The 16,232-nt window shown below is 49.4% G+C and overlaps 1 protein-coding gene across 2 annotated transcripts in view; it reads right to left on the reverse strand.

Moving 5' to 3' along the window:
- Window positions 1-6: 6 nt before the first annotated feature.
- Window positions 7-16,232, reverse strand: part of NRF1 (nuclear respiratory factor 1) — a 72,248-nt gene continuing 56,022 nt past the window's right edge. Inside the window, exons 11-12 of one of the 2 annotated variants that reach the window (XM_019509674.1) lie at window positions 9,402-9,458; window positions 7-475 (exon numbers count right to left, since the gene is read on the reverse strand). In XM_019509674.1, the coding sequence (XP_019365219.1) occupies window positions 312-475; window positions 9,402-9,458 (221 nt within the window). In that variant the 3' untranslated portion in view covers window positions 7-311. The remainder of the gene's footprint in view (window positions 476-9,401; window positions 9,459-16,232) is intronic. The other variant, XM_019509675.1, reaches the window with a different exon arrangement.

A 16,232-nucleotide genomic window follows, 5' to 3' on the forward strand; every position in this document is an offset into this window, starting at 1 on the left:
GGGGTGGAGGGCTGGGGGTCGGGGGGTTGGGGGAGTGGAGCTGCATTTTGGTTTTAAATCTCGGCGGAAGGAAAGTCCAGTCAGCAATGGGCTTTTCACTCCTGCGGGATCAGAGCGGCGCTATAAAAATGCACTGAACACACATCCTCTGCTATTTGTTTTTTCCCTCCTTTTAAAAAAAGGTTAACAAAACCTTTGCTTCCCCAGCCGCGAGCCTCGGTGCCACCTGACTGCATCTCTGGAGAGGCGTAAAAAAATTATTCGCGTAAGAGACGAGAAAAAAACACCAGAATGATCCTGCTGCGGCAGCATCACTGTTCCAAGGTCACAACCTCCACGGCTTGCCCATCCATCGTGACGGCACTGTCTGCTATCCGCGTGGTGACAGGCGCCATGGCGACTTGCACGGGACCGTTACCCTGCGCAAGGCTCGTCACCACAGTCTGGTACATGCTCACGGGGATCTGGACGAGGCCTGGGGAGACAAAAAGCAAAAGATGGGTGTTTGCAGGCACAGATCTGGTTGGGGGGAGGAAGGGGGGAGGACAGTGCTGCAGTTGCACCCCGCTTTGATTCCTGCTCCACCCAAACTTTCAAACCAACTGCCTCAAAGGAGCAGAAGCGTTTCTATTCAGGCAGCTGTGAGGGAGTCCATTGACTTCATGGTTCCTTGTCATCTTCCTGGTTCCTGCTAATCTCTCTCCACTCCATAGGTGTTAACAGCCCTCTCTCCCTTTTAACCGTCTTGATGTCCACTAGTCAAACTATCCTTTCTTCTGCAATGTTGCCATCTGTTAGCCCTTCCTGGGAATGTCTCTCTCCTGTTTCACAGCCCTGCAGACTGTTCTTAGCTCCAGCTAAAAACCTTAATTCAGGTGAGGTAACTTTAACTCATATGTAGAAATGACTGACAGTGAAGCACTGGAGGCATGGAGGCAGCTAGATTTTGTTTTGTGACTCTGAAGAGATGTACATTTAACTACGATGACTACAGGACTAACAGCGCAATATCTTTTTACTGTTTTTGACCTAGTTTGCTGTGGTTTTTTAAAAATGTTTTATATAATCTAGCAATTTAGTGCACATTTCAGTAGTTGTATTCAGTTTTGCTTTGATCCTATACTGAATAATATTGTTCCTGCCCCCAGTGTATTAGTAAAGCGTCTCATTCTGTTTTAACTGGGAAAAAATGCACACTGTGCTACAGGTGATGATGCCCCACACCATTTGCACCCCACTTTTCAAAACCCCAGATCCATCCATAGAGGTTTGCCATTCATTCAGGTCTTGGGGCTGGGCCAATCAAACTCTAGGAAATAATGGGCTCCTGTCCTGACAGGCCTGTGACTTGTACAATGCAGGAGAGATGAAAAAGCAGGGCTAGCAGAGCCCTCAGGAGGTCATGTCTAGTCCAGCCCCCTGCTCAAGGAAGTTAGCCTTGACTAGACCAGGGTGCATTGAGCCTATTCTTAAAAACTTTGGGAATAACCCTCATACACAGCTACCAGGCACACCACACGAAACACCAAAGACAGCCCAACTCGCTGCAGGTAAAGAGGGGAATGAGGGCACTGCCAGTGTCCTGCTACTGCAAGGACAAGAAGGGAGTTTGCTAAAACACACTCAAAAGATCCCTGGAGAGGGCCACATCCCCTGCTGCAGAGGGAGGCAAAACCCCTGCAGTCTATACTGATCAGACCATGGGGGCAAATTCCTTCCTGATCTTTTGCAGCATCAAGCCACATCTCACCGGCCAAGGCCTGAGTGCGTGGCCCCATGAAGTAGTTATTCAGTATCCCTGCACCGCTTACTGTGCAGACAGGAAGGATTAAGTCTTAATTGCCCTGTGCAGGTGGCTGACCCGGGGGCTGGGGTGGCAGAGAGTTCACGGGACCGTGCACTTCTCTTGCACTTTTCATCTCAGCCCTCAATGTGCTCTGCCAACACCTGTGTTTCAGAGTAACCCTAGGAAGCATCTACCCACTGCAGAAATTCAGAGGGGCTGCATCCGTGTCCTACATCTGGCATTTTTTTTAGGGCACGTTCTACTACCCGGAGACCTCCAAAGACTTTGCTATTGCAAGTGTCTGATCCCCTTAGCAGCCAGGGGCACACAAGGTGAGTGTGCCTGATCCCAAGACAGGTGCCAGTGTACAGCAGGGAGCAGCTGCTGCCTTTCAGAGAAAAGCACTAGGGAGACAGGCCTAGGGTGGAAAGATGGCAGCATGGGTGCTGCCTCAGCCCCATGCCACAGCACACCTTGGAAGCGTCCAAGAGACAGAGGCCCGCACGGCCCCCTTGGCACAGGATTAAGCTAAATCCCCTCAGCATCTGACACAGCAGCACCAACCCAGAGGAAGAGGAGAGGCGCGAGGGCGGCAGAGATGATCGCCCTTGGGAGAAAGACGATTAAACTGCTGCAATACCGTCATCAGGGCCAGGATTGTCCCTGCGCTGGGCTCTGATTAGCCCTAATCTAGCTGGCACGTGGTCCCCTCAAGCACTGAGGCTGGACCCTTTCAATTGTATTAACCAGGAAATCCCCAGGCCAAAAACTCCTGCATCTTTCCCACGACAGACCTGCGAGTCGGGCCAGCTCCATGAAAGCGCTCTCCCCATCACTGTGGGGGAGTGAGAGGCATGCAGCTGCTTGCTGGCTGAACGGCTCTGCTGCGGTTCAGCCCTGCTCCCACCTGGTGAAGGGCTGGGAACAAACATTATTAATAATGCACCAAGCCACAGAGACAATAGGAGCGGGTGCTCATGGCTCTGGAGCAGGAGGGTGCAGCTGGGATGAGCGTGTCCTGCTTTGGGACAGTGCCCAAAAACCAGGTCTTGATCAGGGCTCCTTAGGGCTCAGCACACGCATAATCGGTGGAGGCTCCTGCCTGCCCCAGTTTGCAATGTGAATGAGAACCAGAGAGCCCAAGAGTGTAAGAAACTAGTGGGAGGATGAGAATGGGAGGAGGAAACTAGTGGGAGATGCATGAGATGCATCTGCAGAGGCTGGCTGTGCAGTGTCACACAAATACTGGGTACAGCAGTGGTCCCAGCAGGCCGCTCTCAGCTACCCAGAGCATCACAATAGCAAGGAAAAGAGAGGGCCTTTGTGACTAGTTTGGGGTGAGGGGAGAAATGAGGCTGTTTGGAAGGAAGCCCAAAAGGGTGCCTGCAAGAGATGCAGACAAAGGCCAACACTGCTAGCGGCCACTGGAAGGCCTGGGGAGCATGCTAGCCGGCAGGTGTTGGACAGAGGGAGGAGCAGGGCTGAGCCAGGCCGTACAGGTGGGAACGCAAGCCTTGTGTCTGACACAGTCAAGGGGAGGCCGCAGCAAGGGCTGGGTATGACCCCAACACTACGTGTTGTGCGTGGATTCGATGTGGACTGGGGGATGCAATCATCAAACTGGGAGAGGATGACACTGTAGTTGTCCACAGGTCCCATCTCAGAGATGTTACAGAACAGGACACAGCTGGGGTGTGTGGGGCCAAGAAGAGAGAGGAGTCAAAGACAATGCCCAGGTTACAAGTCTGAGCAAGAAGTGAGACCATCATGCCATCAGCCGGGGACCATCTGGCACTGTCCTTGGTAACACTGCACTGCCCCATTACAGAACCCCTCTTGCTCCGGCTGGGAGATGGGTCTACCATGATCTCCAAATGTGAAAAAGGTACATTTTTGGAAGCTCAACTTGAGATGCATTAAGGGGACCCAGCTCTCTTTTTCCCCTTCCGCGTTCTGGATAAAAAGAATCAGACCCCTTTAGTGGGTCATCAATTAGGCAATCAACAGTGAAGATGCTTCAGGTCATCAGAGAATTTGAAAATCTCTAAGAGTAAAATAGGGGCTTCTGTAAATTAACCAGGCATGAGGAACAGGAGGAAGGGAGGAGACCATGCCTGGACACCATGCAAAGTAGTTACCCTCCTCCTACTACACACCTGCCGAGACAGGATACAGGTGCAACAACTCCAGGGGTTTTGTCCTGCAGAAACAACCTGGAGGCGGAGATTGCTTAAAGTGCTTTCTTTTTTTTCCCCTCAAGATTAAAAGGCTGGGGCATTTGACAGCCCCCAACACCATGTCTCAGCCTTACGGTATTCTCACACTGCACTACAGTCACCCCACAGCACCTCTCAGGCAGGAAAGGTGGAAACTGCTCCACCCAGCACTGGTTTGAGAAAAAAGCTGCAAGCCTTTATGACCTCAAATGTGCTTTTAAATCCCCATTTGCTTCTGGAAAAGCCATTTCTCACTCTCTTGCACACACGCACAACCTAGAACAGAACAGATCCACCCAAAAATAGGGGGACTTACAGAACAAATGAACAGCAAAAAGAAAAGCGGCGGCAGCAGGGTAGTTTATGGATGGAGACTTAGCCAGAAAGGGGAAGCTGCAGATCCTGACCCGTGATTTATAATAAAACACAGGTCACGTATGACATTATATTTCTACTGGGAGAATCTCAACTTTCCCAGTAGAAACCATGAGTTTGAAGGCATCCATATGGTTTCTCCAGGAACAAAAATGGCTGTTCCAGGAGAAAAATAATCCATCTCCAACCTGGTAGAAGTTGCCCCCAGCAGACTTTCTCCTGGGAGAATGAACATATGTACACTTCCCTGCTGTTTGACTCCTTCCGGGAACCCAGAGGAACTGAGTGGTGAAGGGCTGCGACTGCGGTCACCCTGGTCTGGAGGAGGCATGGGGAGGAGCTGCTCCTGCCCCTCCCACAGACTGGGGGAGGAGCAGGCAGGGGCTTTGCTGCACTGCTTAGTCCACTCTCGCTCTGCTGCTGGGCACTAGCAGCGGGCAGAGAAGCAGTCGCTGTTTGCTCCCCACCTGCTCCTTACACTAGAGCCCCTGATCTGCTCACTATGCCCAAGGACCAGGAGAACTGGAGCAGCCACCACTCCCCACGCTTTCCCCAGACCAGGATGATCCCAGTTTGAGGAGGGCATGAGAAGCGATGGAGAAGAGGCAGTTGCAGGCTGAATGCCTGTGCTGCTCCATCTCCCAGACTTATTTCTAGTGGTGGAAAATTTCCACTGCTAGAAACACATACCTGTTCATGGCCATGCTGAGGCTTCGGCCTGGACTGGTCCTTGGATTGTCAGCCAAGCACAGCACGCAAAACAAAAACCCTATGGTTTTCATCCAATAAATGAAAACTTCCCAGGAAAGTGACAGCAATTCTGCAGCCAGGGTAGTCTGCCCCTGAAGCCCTGCACACACACAGCTACATGCATCAAACTGCCACTTTATAGACGCCGCCAGCATTACCTGCCATATGGCTGCCAAGTGCTACTTAAAATTGACGGTGACTCACTTTTCCCATTGTCCTGGCTCATCCTGTTCCTGCAGCATGCCTTCCTCCTCTGCTTAGTCAGAATAGCGTGAGGCAGACAAAGTGCTCAAGGACCCAACAGCGATCAGGTGAGTGGGAACTCTCCGCCCTGCCTCATGACAGTGGCACATGCTGGACTCCAAGGCACCCTGCATTCAGGGATCGCTTTGCTCCCGCTAAACTAGCTTATTTTTACTGGAAGCTGCTGGCTGCTCAGGACTTGAAGAATCAACCCACTCAGCTTAAGATCCCTAGATGTGTTTTCTTGGCCTTGATTTCCTCCCCCCATTTCTTGTTGAGAGCAAAACCTATTGTGACAATGTGCTAGTAGACGTTTCTCTCCCAGCATCTCCTACCCCGCCACTTCTCTGGCTAGAGCAAGCATGGGCCAAAGCCAGGGGTCCCCTTTCTACACAAGGAACTGGAGGCCAGGAGGGGAAGTTCTGCAGAGCTTGTCAGCATTATTTCTTGCACTTACTGCTGTCTTTGGAGAGAGAAAGTAAATCGTGCTTATTGGGGGACCAAACTTTCTTACATTCAGCTCCCTTTTGGGAAGAGATAGCAGAGAGGATGCCTCAAAATGCCCAAGCATTTCATAGACTCATAGAAAACAAGGGTTGGAAGGGACCTCAGGAGGTCACATCTAGTCCAACCCCCTGCTCAAAGCAGGACCAGCCCCAACTACATCATCCCAGCCAGGGCTTTGTCAAGCTTAAAAAGCTCCAAGGACAGAGATTCCACAACATCTCTAGGTGACCCGTTCCAGTGCTTCATCACCCTCTAGCTGAAACAATTGTTTTATTGTCGCTGAAAAGTGAGCAGGGCTGGAAGAGGTAGCAAAGCAGAAGCTTGGGCATTTTTGTGGTAAACCAAGTCCAAGCCTGGAGCTGACACCTGTTGGTTAGGTCACTTGTCCCTCCCTCATCTTTGGAGGATGCTGAGAGTAACTAGAGCTCAAAAACGAGAGAGGAACACAGTGTTAACACACACTAGGCAAGTTTTCCCTGCCCAGCTTTGCCCCTGTGCAGACTTAAGATATTAATTTGGGGCCTCTTTCAAGTGACTGGCCAATTTCTGTATGGGAGCAGGAGACCAAACCTGTTTGCTTCCCCTTGTGACCCAAGCCCTTCCTAATGCTGTAGGATGTCACCAGTGAACATTTTACGTACTAAGCTACCATGCTGCTGAGTTCCCTCGATCTGCTGGCTTTGCAGTGTAAGGAAGGGCAAACCTGGTCAGATCAGCTGTCTGCATCGTTGCCAGGCATTTCTGATAACTAGCTAAAAATGCTGGGGGGTGGGGAACAACATGGTTTCCATCTTTTACTAAATTTAGAAACTTACTTAAAAGAGAATGAGAATTAAATGATACAGGAAAGGGAGCAAAGGTTGTTTTAGAGAGGATTTCTCAGGACAACGCTTCATAAGAATTAGAGATGGAAAACACCTACTCAGTTGGAGTCCAGTCCTGTTGGGTCTTCAAATACAAGTACAGCCAGAACAGTGATGTCTGAAACTGGTCAAAATGCCATGATCCTGGTTGATGCGTTTTAAAGCTTCTGGAGAGTCACTTAATAGTGCATGAGTCTCATTACATTTTTCCGTAAACATTTTAATAACTCTCTTCTGTGTTACCCCTTGAAAAATCTGTTAACCATAGTGCAAATTTTTTTTTCTTAAATTCTAGAGGTTTTCAAAGCCATTGGTATAGAATCCTATTATATTGCCTACAAAAATGTATTTGTACAATCCCTAGTAAAGTCTACAGGGCTTTTTCATAAAGTAAGCATTATATACCTAGGCTGATTTGTCCTTTTAAAATACCCATTTTAGAACCCCATATTCTCTAGATGACTTTGTTAATAGCAACGGCTTGTTCTTGAGGAGGAAGGTGGAGCTCCATTTAAAAGTGACATAGCAGCTTTATTAATTTCATCTGAAGGACAAAACCAACTTCGAAGAGTCTAAAATCTACACAAAAGCCATTTGAACTTGCAAGGGCTTTTTAAAATTTATTTAATCCTGAGGAAGGGTAGTTGCAGCCTGAAAGCTTGTCCACCAGCTCTCCCAGCTATACAGGTCTAATAAAAAAATATCCTTGGGTCTTTTAAATTTCAAACAATTTTAAGAGGGACTTTTAAGAGTGGCTTCTACTCCACCGGTGCATATAATTATCCAAGAAATGCAGGACGAGTTATGGCAGCACCTAGGGCTGCTGTGCTCAGGCCCTCAGCATGCCTTCCTCACAGACCAAGATAAGTATTATCAGAGATGCATGCTATCTTTATTCATGTAGCTACACAGGAAGGTGTCTGTACTGACATATCTACTTGGTCTGTGAAAGACCAGCAAAGGTCTGGGGAGTACACACAGGTACGCTGGAGCTCACAGGTCTATCATGCATGCCTGTACTCTCACCCTGACCTTCACGGGGCTTTCAGACTGAGCAGGTATGTCTACAGGTTCTCAGCCCCTATGGGTTGGTGGCAGTTGGCTCTGGGGTTTGCTCTGTTCAACTCTTGTGTTTTGTACTTTATAGACATGCTCCTTAAGATGCTGAATCGCACACCCACTGCCCTCACCCTGTGTTGTTACTTACATATCAGTGAAATACCCATTCCAAGCCCAGGCTAACTCCTGGCTTGGGTAACAATCCCACTGATTTCCATGAGAGTTTAGCCTTAGTAAGGAGAGCTGCAGGGTCCTGGCACTCCCAACATGCAGGTGTACATCTACCTCGCACCTCTGCTTGCTACTCAAGCCTGGATCAGTGAATCTGGCAGGAGACCAGGTCCAAATCATCCTCTTAACTACTTTTCACTTGACCATTGCAATACTGATCACAGAGGGGCCTTGCCTTGAGAGAGCATCTTGAGTGCAAAAAGTTGGGCGCTTAGGATCCCTATATGGTCAATGGAGACAAGCAGCCATCTCCATACAGGGATCCAGAGAGCTTAAGTGCTGAGCAGGCAGGTACTCAGGATGAGTTAATAGGATGTGCTAGACAAAGAGGCATGTCTGAAGTCCCACCCTCCCCCATTGGAAATTAGGTGTCTGACCCAGGGCTGCATGCGAGGTGCCCACCATCATCCCAGGATTGAGAGCACCGAGGCAGAAGGCACCTGCCTGACCAGGACACCTACAGCACTGACAGCACCACTGAGTTCAGTAACAAAATGTGTGCATTTTATATCCAATAATTACTAATTAAAAACAGAAATAACCCTGGGCTACCCTGCTTGGCCCCTGCACTTCTCTCGGGGCTACAGAGTCAGGCTCTCCCTTGCTCGCTCTCATTTTGCCACATGACTCTTGCAGTCTAGAGTACCCATTATTCAACAGGAGTAATGTGGGGTTATCCATCCAAACTAGCCTGCAGCCTCATGCGGGGGGCACTCTCTTGGGAAGTGAGGGGTGTGGGTTGGAGTCCCCTCAGGGGCAGTGGAAGCACAAGGCTATGGTGCAAGAGGCAGGCACTGCCCCAATGACCAGAGCCCACGGGGTGCTGCGTGCGTACGTTGGCAGCATTGAACAGGCACCAGGCAGGTTCTGGGAACAACTAACAGTGGAAGGACTCAGACAGAGTTTTGGTACCTTTGATCTGGACTGCAATGAGGCTTAGGCAGGAGTTTGATCTCTAGATGCTTGAGAAAAGTCAACAACAGGCAAAAACACAGAGGAAATGTTTTAGGAGGGAGCTAATGATTGTGGGTCCTAAGCAGTCCTCCGATTGTCAGAAGGGGGAGAGGATCAATCTCAATTGTTTTGTGACTTAGGGGCCTTCATTCCACTGAAGCCCAACAGGTGCCTGTGAGAATGATTTGGATCTAGCCCAAAGTGTAGAAATGCAACCCCTGTGGTAAACCTGCATCTGATTTCTAGGATTCCCCTCCCATTAAAGAGTGAGGGAAGGGGGGAGACAGACAGGTGGGTCCCTCAGCCCAAGAAATAGCCCAGGTGCTCAGAAACATAAAGAAACCAGTCGTGCCAGTCATACCAACCAGAAGCTGAAACTCAACACTTCATACAACCAGCACAAAAAAATCAACTCACCTGTGGAAACATCTGCTAGACTCCACTTGCCACCTGAACAGTCTTCTGCTAGGAACCCTGACAAAATGCAGGCATAAAATGCTGAACAAAGGGGAAAATACCATTGGGCATGGTATAGCCACAAAAACCCCCATGGGGATAGGAAAGAGGCCCTTTTCACTTTCCTCATGGAGGACAGATAGCCAAACACAAATTACTTCTGGCCTTCTTGGAATTAAAAGCCATATTGGGTGTCTACATCTGGAGCCTCATCACTACATTAGATGTGACAAGGTACATATTCCTAACTCCATACAAAATGCTATTGGTGTTACCTAAGTGGGACAGCATGAATGGGAAAGGACTGCAGATGATTCTAGGTATGAATACATGGCTTTTTGGATCAGTAACATAAGACATATTTCCCCAAGGTGACTGCATGCAAACCTTTATGCTACTGGCATAATATGGCATGGAAAGCCTAGAAAGCAAGGGCGGGTGAGAACTGCGGTTGCTGAAAACTAGTCTCCTAAAAAGTGAGGCCACCACCCATAAATGCTCTCTGCTATTCCCAGGGTGACTGAGGAACAAGCAAAAGGCCAGAGGTGGCTGCTCAGTATCGCAGCCCAGTGCCAGGCCTGCAAGCTCCCAAAATCCAGGTTCTCTCCCTCTACCCCATCAGACATTGAAACACGTCTCGGAGGATTCTTAAGATTATAATGGACTTTGACTCAAAAAGAGCCTCAGACATTAACATACTTCACACCACATCCAAAACGAACACGGACATTAATTTATGCTACACAGGATTTAACATGGGAAAATATAAAGCAGCTACTTGGCTTCACCTAGAAGATGCTTTCCCCTCTTGTCGCTGACTTGCTCAAGAGGGAACGTCTCTCAGCTAACAGGCAGGGCTGCATTTATGGCTGACAAACAGGCCAAGAGATGCAGGTTCTTTCTTTTCTGCAAGTCTTTGTGTGTATGTGTGTGAGAGAGAAATGAAAAAAACCTCCAACCCAAGCAACAGGTTCATGCTAATTGTTGGTTCAGAATAATATGGCAGAAAATAGACTATCCAAGGTTGGACCTTCTTAGATCCCTCACTTAAATGGGCTTTCTTAGGCCAGCTCTGCAGCATTTACTTGAAGGGTGGTTGCATTCAGAAGAGGGATACTGTATAATTGCTCTTCTGGAGTTCTGTATTAGACCTTTTCTAATGGTGTCCAGGGCAAATTGGCTCCATGTGCACAGCCAGAGAAAGATTTCAAACCTGTGCTACAAAGCCAGCGTGGAACCTAAGAGGCCAACCAGTTCTGAGCCTTTGGTCACCCTTCAGAAAGAAAAGTTTGCCAAGCTCAACCTGGTGGGCAGCTCTGGAGGTGATGTACCAAAGGCTCGGCAGACTTATGCTCACTTCTCTTGAGGATTGTGGATCCATCTTCACTAAGAAAAAAAATGGTGCACACTTAGTTGCAGTTAGCTTCTGTGAATCCTAGGAATAATAAAGCAACCTGTACCTTCCAGATGGGTTAAAAAGGCAGGTTGGGGAAAAGACTGGGGGGGACCCTAAAGTTTACCTACACCTGCTAATGCACGTGAAACACTATAGGCAAGCCTTGCCATCATGAGGATTTTAACCTGCTCCTGCGTTGAGTTACCACACTAGCTAACGCAAGGCAAGGCTAATCCTGTCTTTATGAAGACAACCCCAAAGAATATTGTCAGAAGCTATCCCTCTCCTCCATCAGAGGACTCTCTAAACCCTACTCGCCATGAAAAAGAGCTCTGCTACAACATCCATGTGCTGCTCCGTTACCCTGTTCTGGGCTCTCACAGGCAGTGCCTGAAGACTGCAAACCTTTTTAGGGCAAGTGCCCTATTTAGCAAAGATCCCTCACTCCACAGTGCCCTGCACACCTTCAGCAAGGCAGGTATAGATCACAGCAAACACATGGATGCAAGGAAAGAACCAGTTTTTACAGTTGACACTCTTTTAAAAAAAACAAAACAACTTTCTTCTGCTGCCTGCGCTGTGCAACAGGTGGGAAAAGTTTCTAATGCTCTCAGTATCCGTTTGCGGTATGTGGCTGCCTCTGGCAGATTCAAGCTATTTAAACTCCCTGTACCTGTTGATTTAAAAGAAAAAATGGGGAGGTTTGAGCACTGGACTGATGATGATTAAAGCATGCAATATTTGCAAGTCAGGGGCAAATTAAAAACCACACACACAAGGTTTTAGCAAGTCTCTGCACAGTGCAGCAGCCTGTAAAAAGCACCCTAGGGTCCTTTGAGATCCTTTCAATGTTAGATGGGCAGACATGATTCACAAGATAAACCCAGAGGTTTCAAATAGGAATTCATGGTGTTAAAAACATCCTGACCTGCTGTGGTCTTTCTAAGCTCTTTGCAACAGAAAAGCGACCTACTTTCTTCTGGAGTCCAAAAAAGAGTGCAAATTAAGAGTCAACATTTTCTGGGGGGTGCCTTCAGTCTTGTGTCGAACAAGGTGCGTCTCAGGTCTAACAAGTTGAGCACCATTGGTGTAGTGGAAGGAATGATTATTTCTTCCCATTATCTATGGCTCTTTCAGATGTCCCCTCTGCATAGATCTGTTGTATGTGGACCTGAAGTTCTGGCATACCCTCAGTGGGATCTCATGGACAAAGATGCAAAGAAAAACCAAGCCACTCCTGATATACCTGGCTGCTTTGCCTTTTCCCTACCATTAGCGATAGGACAGAAGGGATCAACAATCTTGGCTGACGCTTGAAGAGAAAGAAGAAACTCCCCATGGTCACAGACTTCCTTCTGTCCTACCTGACTTAAAAGACAAAGTACCACTAACTTTTAGTGCAACTCTGAACTCCTTAGGGCATTTATACATGTGCTCCGGGAGTGGGGGCTTTAATTAAAGTGGCTCCAAGAGCCACACTAATTAAAGCACCTAAAGCATCACATGTATCAGTGTCCCCACGCTGAAAAACGGTGGCGGGGGCACTTTAACTAAAGCTCATCGAACAAGCTTTAAAGTGTCCCTGCTGCCATTTTTCAGCGCAGGGACGCTGATACACGTGGCACTGGAGTCTGCTGGAGCACGGTAATTACCATACTCCAGCAGACTCAACAACTGAGTCTTCTCTGATGCACTGTAATTACAGTGCATTGGAGCAACTTTGCTACACATGTATAGGCGCCCTTAGTGTGCAGGTCACATTTGAACGTAGAAGACCGACACATTTGAAAACTCTACGTCAGAACATCAGCAGCAAAGATGTTTCATGGACTGTCTAATGTAACACATGGCTTAAAATGGTAGGAAACTATCATTGAGCCAATGGCACTGATTGAGAACACTCCAGTGACTGATTTCAGTGACTTCAAGGAGTTGAAACTATTGTACACGTGCCAGCAATGAGAAGGAGTTGTGAATGCAGCTGCATTTATGTGAATTATACATACATAACTGCACATACATGTGACATGCTCGCTCACTCTCTCTCTCACTTGCACACACTTTAAATACAACGGATGCATTTTTGTGCACGCCACTAGCCCTTGAAAACAAAAAAAATGATGGTTTTCCCTGGTGATGGCTCAGGGGAATAGAAAGCAGAGCCTTTCCCAGCTAGATCTCCTGCTCAAATCTGTCACAGGCCGGGAGTAACAGATGGCCACTTCTGAAGGCTGTTCAGAGCTTATATGAAATGAGGGATTGTCTCGGCCCAGGTCCTAGCGGACAACTTATCCATGCTGTGCACACACCCTGTTGGCATTTTTGGCAGACCCAAAAGAGAAACCAAAGACCATACAGGCATGAAGTGGTTGCTCTTTACCTAATGAATTCCAGAAAAGGGCCGAGGAACGAGGGAGCACGGTATGCAGCGGCTGCACGTACGGCGTGTACTCTATGGCACTAGAGACCAGAAGGCAGAACCTGATTAATACCAATTAAGGCTCCCCTCGAAAATCCTTTAAGTTTTGATGCAGAGAGATGAAGAAGTTCAGGAATCCACAGCCGGAGGTTCCCCACTCGCTCACACCCTCACAAGGGGCAGAAAAGTTACTGCAATCTAAAAACAGACAAGAGGGCGAGGGGCAGCAAACGGCGCTGTGATTACACTAACGCCTCCTTTGCCTCTCCCCACCAGTCCGTGCTAGGCTTTGGACTGGGAACTCCTCGGGGGAAGGAGTTTCTCTCATCTGAAGGCACGCTGTCAGCACGTCGCCGCATGGAGTCCCAGCCGGCGCGTGCAGAGCTGTCACTCAGGGGAAGAGCCCAGCCTAGGGACAGCTGGCGAGCAGCCTCCTTAGCCGAGCATGTTAGCGGCCCATGACTCCGCCAAAAGAGAGTTATTTAGGGCTGGAAATAACAAAGCCCAGGGGTGTTATTCTGAGCGGGGTGGGGAAAGAGTCAGATTCAGGTGCAGATCTGGGAAGGGCCCAGAGGAAGCCACTTCTGCAGCAATCACCTCTCGCAAACCACAGTTTATTTAGCAGCTTCACGCTGACGCAGGCGCCTTCCGGCTACGAGATCGTTTTGTAGCTGTGGCTGGATTTGCTCCAAATGCGCTGCTCTGCTGATGGGCTGGTGGAGCCCACTTTAAATGGCTATTTCCTGTCCAAGTGTACAGGATGCCTGGTGGGAGTTGGGCTTGGAGGCGAGCAGGTGATGTGGCTGTGCCATGAGGCCAAGGCATCATGCGGGGAAGTGGGTCCAGAGCACCAGCCGCCTGGCTCCCATGCTCTCTTGCAGAGCCCGCAGTGCGGGAAAATAGGGCGACTCCTTCTGCAATCTTCCTGCCCAGCTGTTTACTGGCTGCGGATTACTGCAGTCACATGAGCTGCTTTACAGCAAGGCCAAGCTGTCTCCCGGAGCTGAGAAGGTCAATGGGAGACAAGGGGCTCGAGGGACAGACCCGCTGTCCTCTGCAGCTTTAGCTAGTCCCCTGCGGGTGCCGGGTCAAGGAAGAGTGGTTTGCCATGCCAGCCCTTCCAGCAGCCTCCATTGTAAGCAGGTCCATGCTCACCAAGCTGATCTCCCTGGTTGTGTGGGTGAAGGAGGGCAGGTGAGTGCCCGCTGCGGGACATCAGGAAATGACCAAATGGCCGCCCAGGCCCTTGCCAGCAGCTCTCCTCAATCTGTGACGAGTGTTTGGCCGGTCACAGGTCTGCAGCCAGCTATTACCCATGGGTTTCACAGTTCCACAGAAGTAGGGTAGGAGGGGACCTGAGCAGATCATCTAGTCTGACCCCCTGCCATGGGCAGGAATTAATACAGGGTTCTTATGAACCCTACTAAGTTTAAGCTCAAATGACCCCCGGTAGGTAGTTATCAAGCCTCCTTTTAAAGACCCCTAAGGTAGGAGCCAGCACCACTTCCCTTGGAAGCTGGGTGGCAGGGGTCAGGGCCTAATGCTCCACACAAAGACCATACATGCAGTAACCAGCTGGGCAATGTCAAGTGCTGGGGCGAGACAGCATTCCTGTTCACTCCCAACTTAGTAGGAGCAACTAGCCCTTTCCCAAACCCAAGCCATCAAAGCTTAGGGGACAGCAAGCAACAGAGGGCGGGGAGATACGTCTTGTGAAAGCAGAAGTGTCCTGTGTGACCTGCTCAGACGAGGAATTCAAACACACGCCACCCACACTGCCAGCCCAGGCACAGCCCCGGTGGGGCTCCAGCCTCCACCTCTTTGTAGGGCTCTTTCCACCGACTGCAGCAAGACAGTGCGCATGAATAATAGCTATGGGACCAGACGCTTAGTCACATCTGGAGGTGCAAGACAGACTGGTTTGGGTGTTTAAAAACAGTCCCTGCTCCTGGGAGTGGAGGGAGAGGACAAATGAAACCATGGACTGACTCTACAATTAAAGCAGCAAACATTTTAAATAAGGGGCTTCCAGGGTCTCCAAGCCCGGCTAAGAAGGGATGGAGCTTTCTAAGCGCAGCACGAGCAATTTAAAATTGACAGCTTGCTGTACCTGGATATGTTGCTTTGCATCACGGGACTTGGCAGTGGAGTGCATATCCTCCATCTACATCATGGAAGGAAAGAGTTTGCAAGGACTATGGGGGCAGCAGTGCCTGGGGCTAATCCTTCAGTGGGGAAAGAGAAACCCAGCTCTGACTGCACAGCTCCAATTAATGTGCACGTCATGGCCACTTCCCTCTGGAGGGGACAGATGTAGACACCTGCTTCAGAGCACTAAAGAAGAGAAATTTGCCAAGGAAAGTCCCTGCTTGTAGCTTAACCTACAAGGTGCTGCTTCTTTCTGCAGTGGGGGAGTGCCCGAGAGCCCTCTCATTTCATAAGAGGCCTTACAGGGTTACAACAGCTTACTGGGATGGGAGCCAGCTTCCCATTCGGATCAGATAGCATCCCTCTGCCGCTGGCATCCATTAAAAGCCTGGAGCTCAATGCTGCCCTTGAGTTAGACTTCTCCTCCCAGCGAAAAACCCATAACATTTTCTAGTGGCCTCTCCTCTCTTGAAGCAGGGGCTACTCAAACTCAGCTCAACAGCTGGCCACCGGGCAGCTTGCCAGAGCCAGGGAACAGGGCCCTAATGGCACAAACAAGACCCACTGCACAAGGCTCCTCGGAAACATGGGAGCAGGGGCTATGGAAATGACAGTGCCCGTCATCACCTGGACCACAGGTATCCCACACGCAACCCACGGGCTGGAGACGCTCCGTGCAGCTAGCACCCAGGTGGTTAATGCCACTAACACTCACATTTTCCACCCGTTTTCCTGCCATTGAATTTATGGTTTTTGATCTCTGCCAGCAATGAAAATCAGTGGCGGTCGGCAACAGGAAATGGTTGGGGGGGGGGGGGGGGCATTAACC

The sequence above is a fragment of the Gavialis gangeticus genome, unplaced genomic scaffold, assembly GCF_001723915.1.
Source record: "Gavialis gangeticus isolate Ggan-Ray unplaced genomic scaffold, GavGan_comp1, whole genome shotgun sequence".
Lineage (NCBI taxonomy): Eukaryota > Metazoa > Chordata > Crocodylia > Gavialidae > Gavialis > Gavialis gangeticus.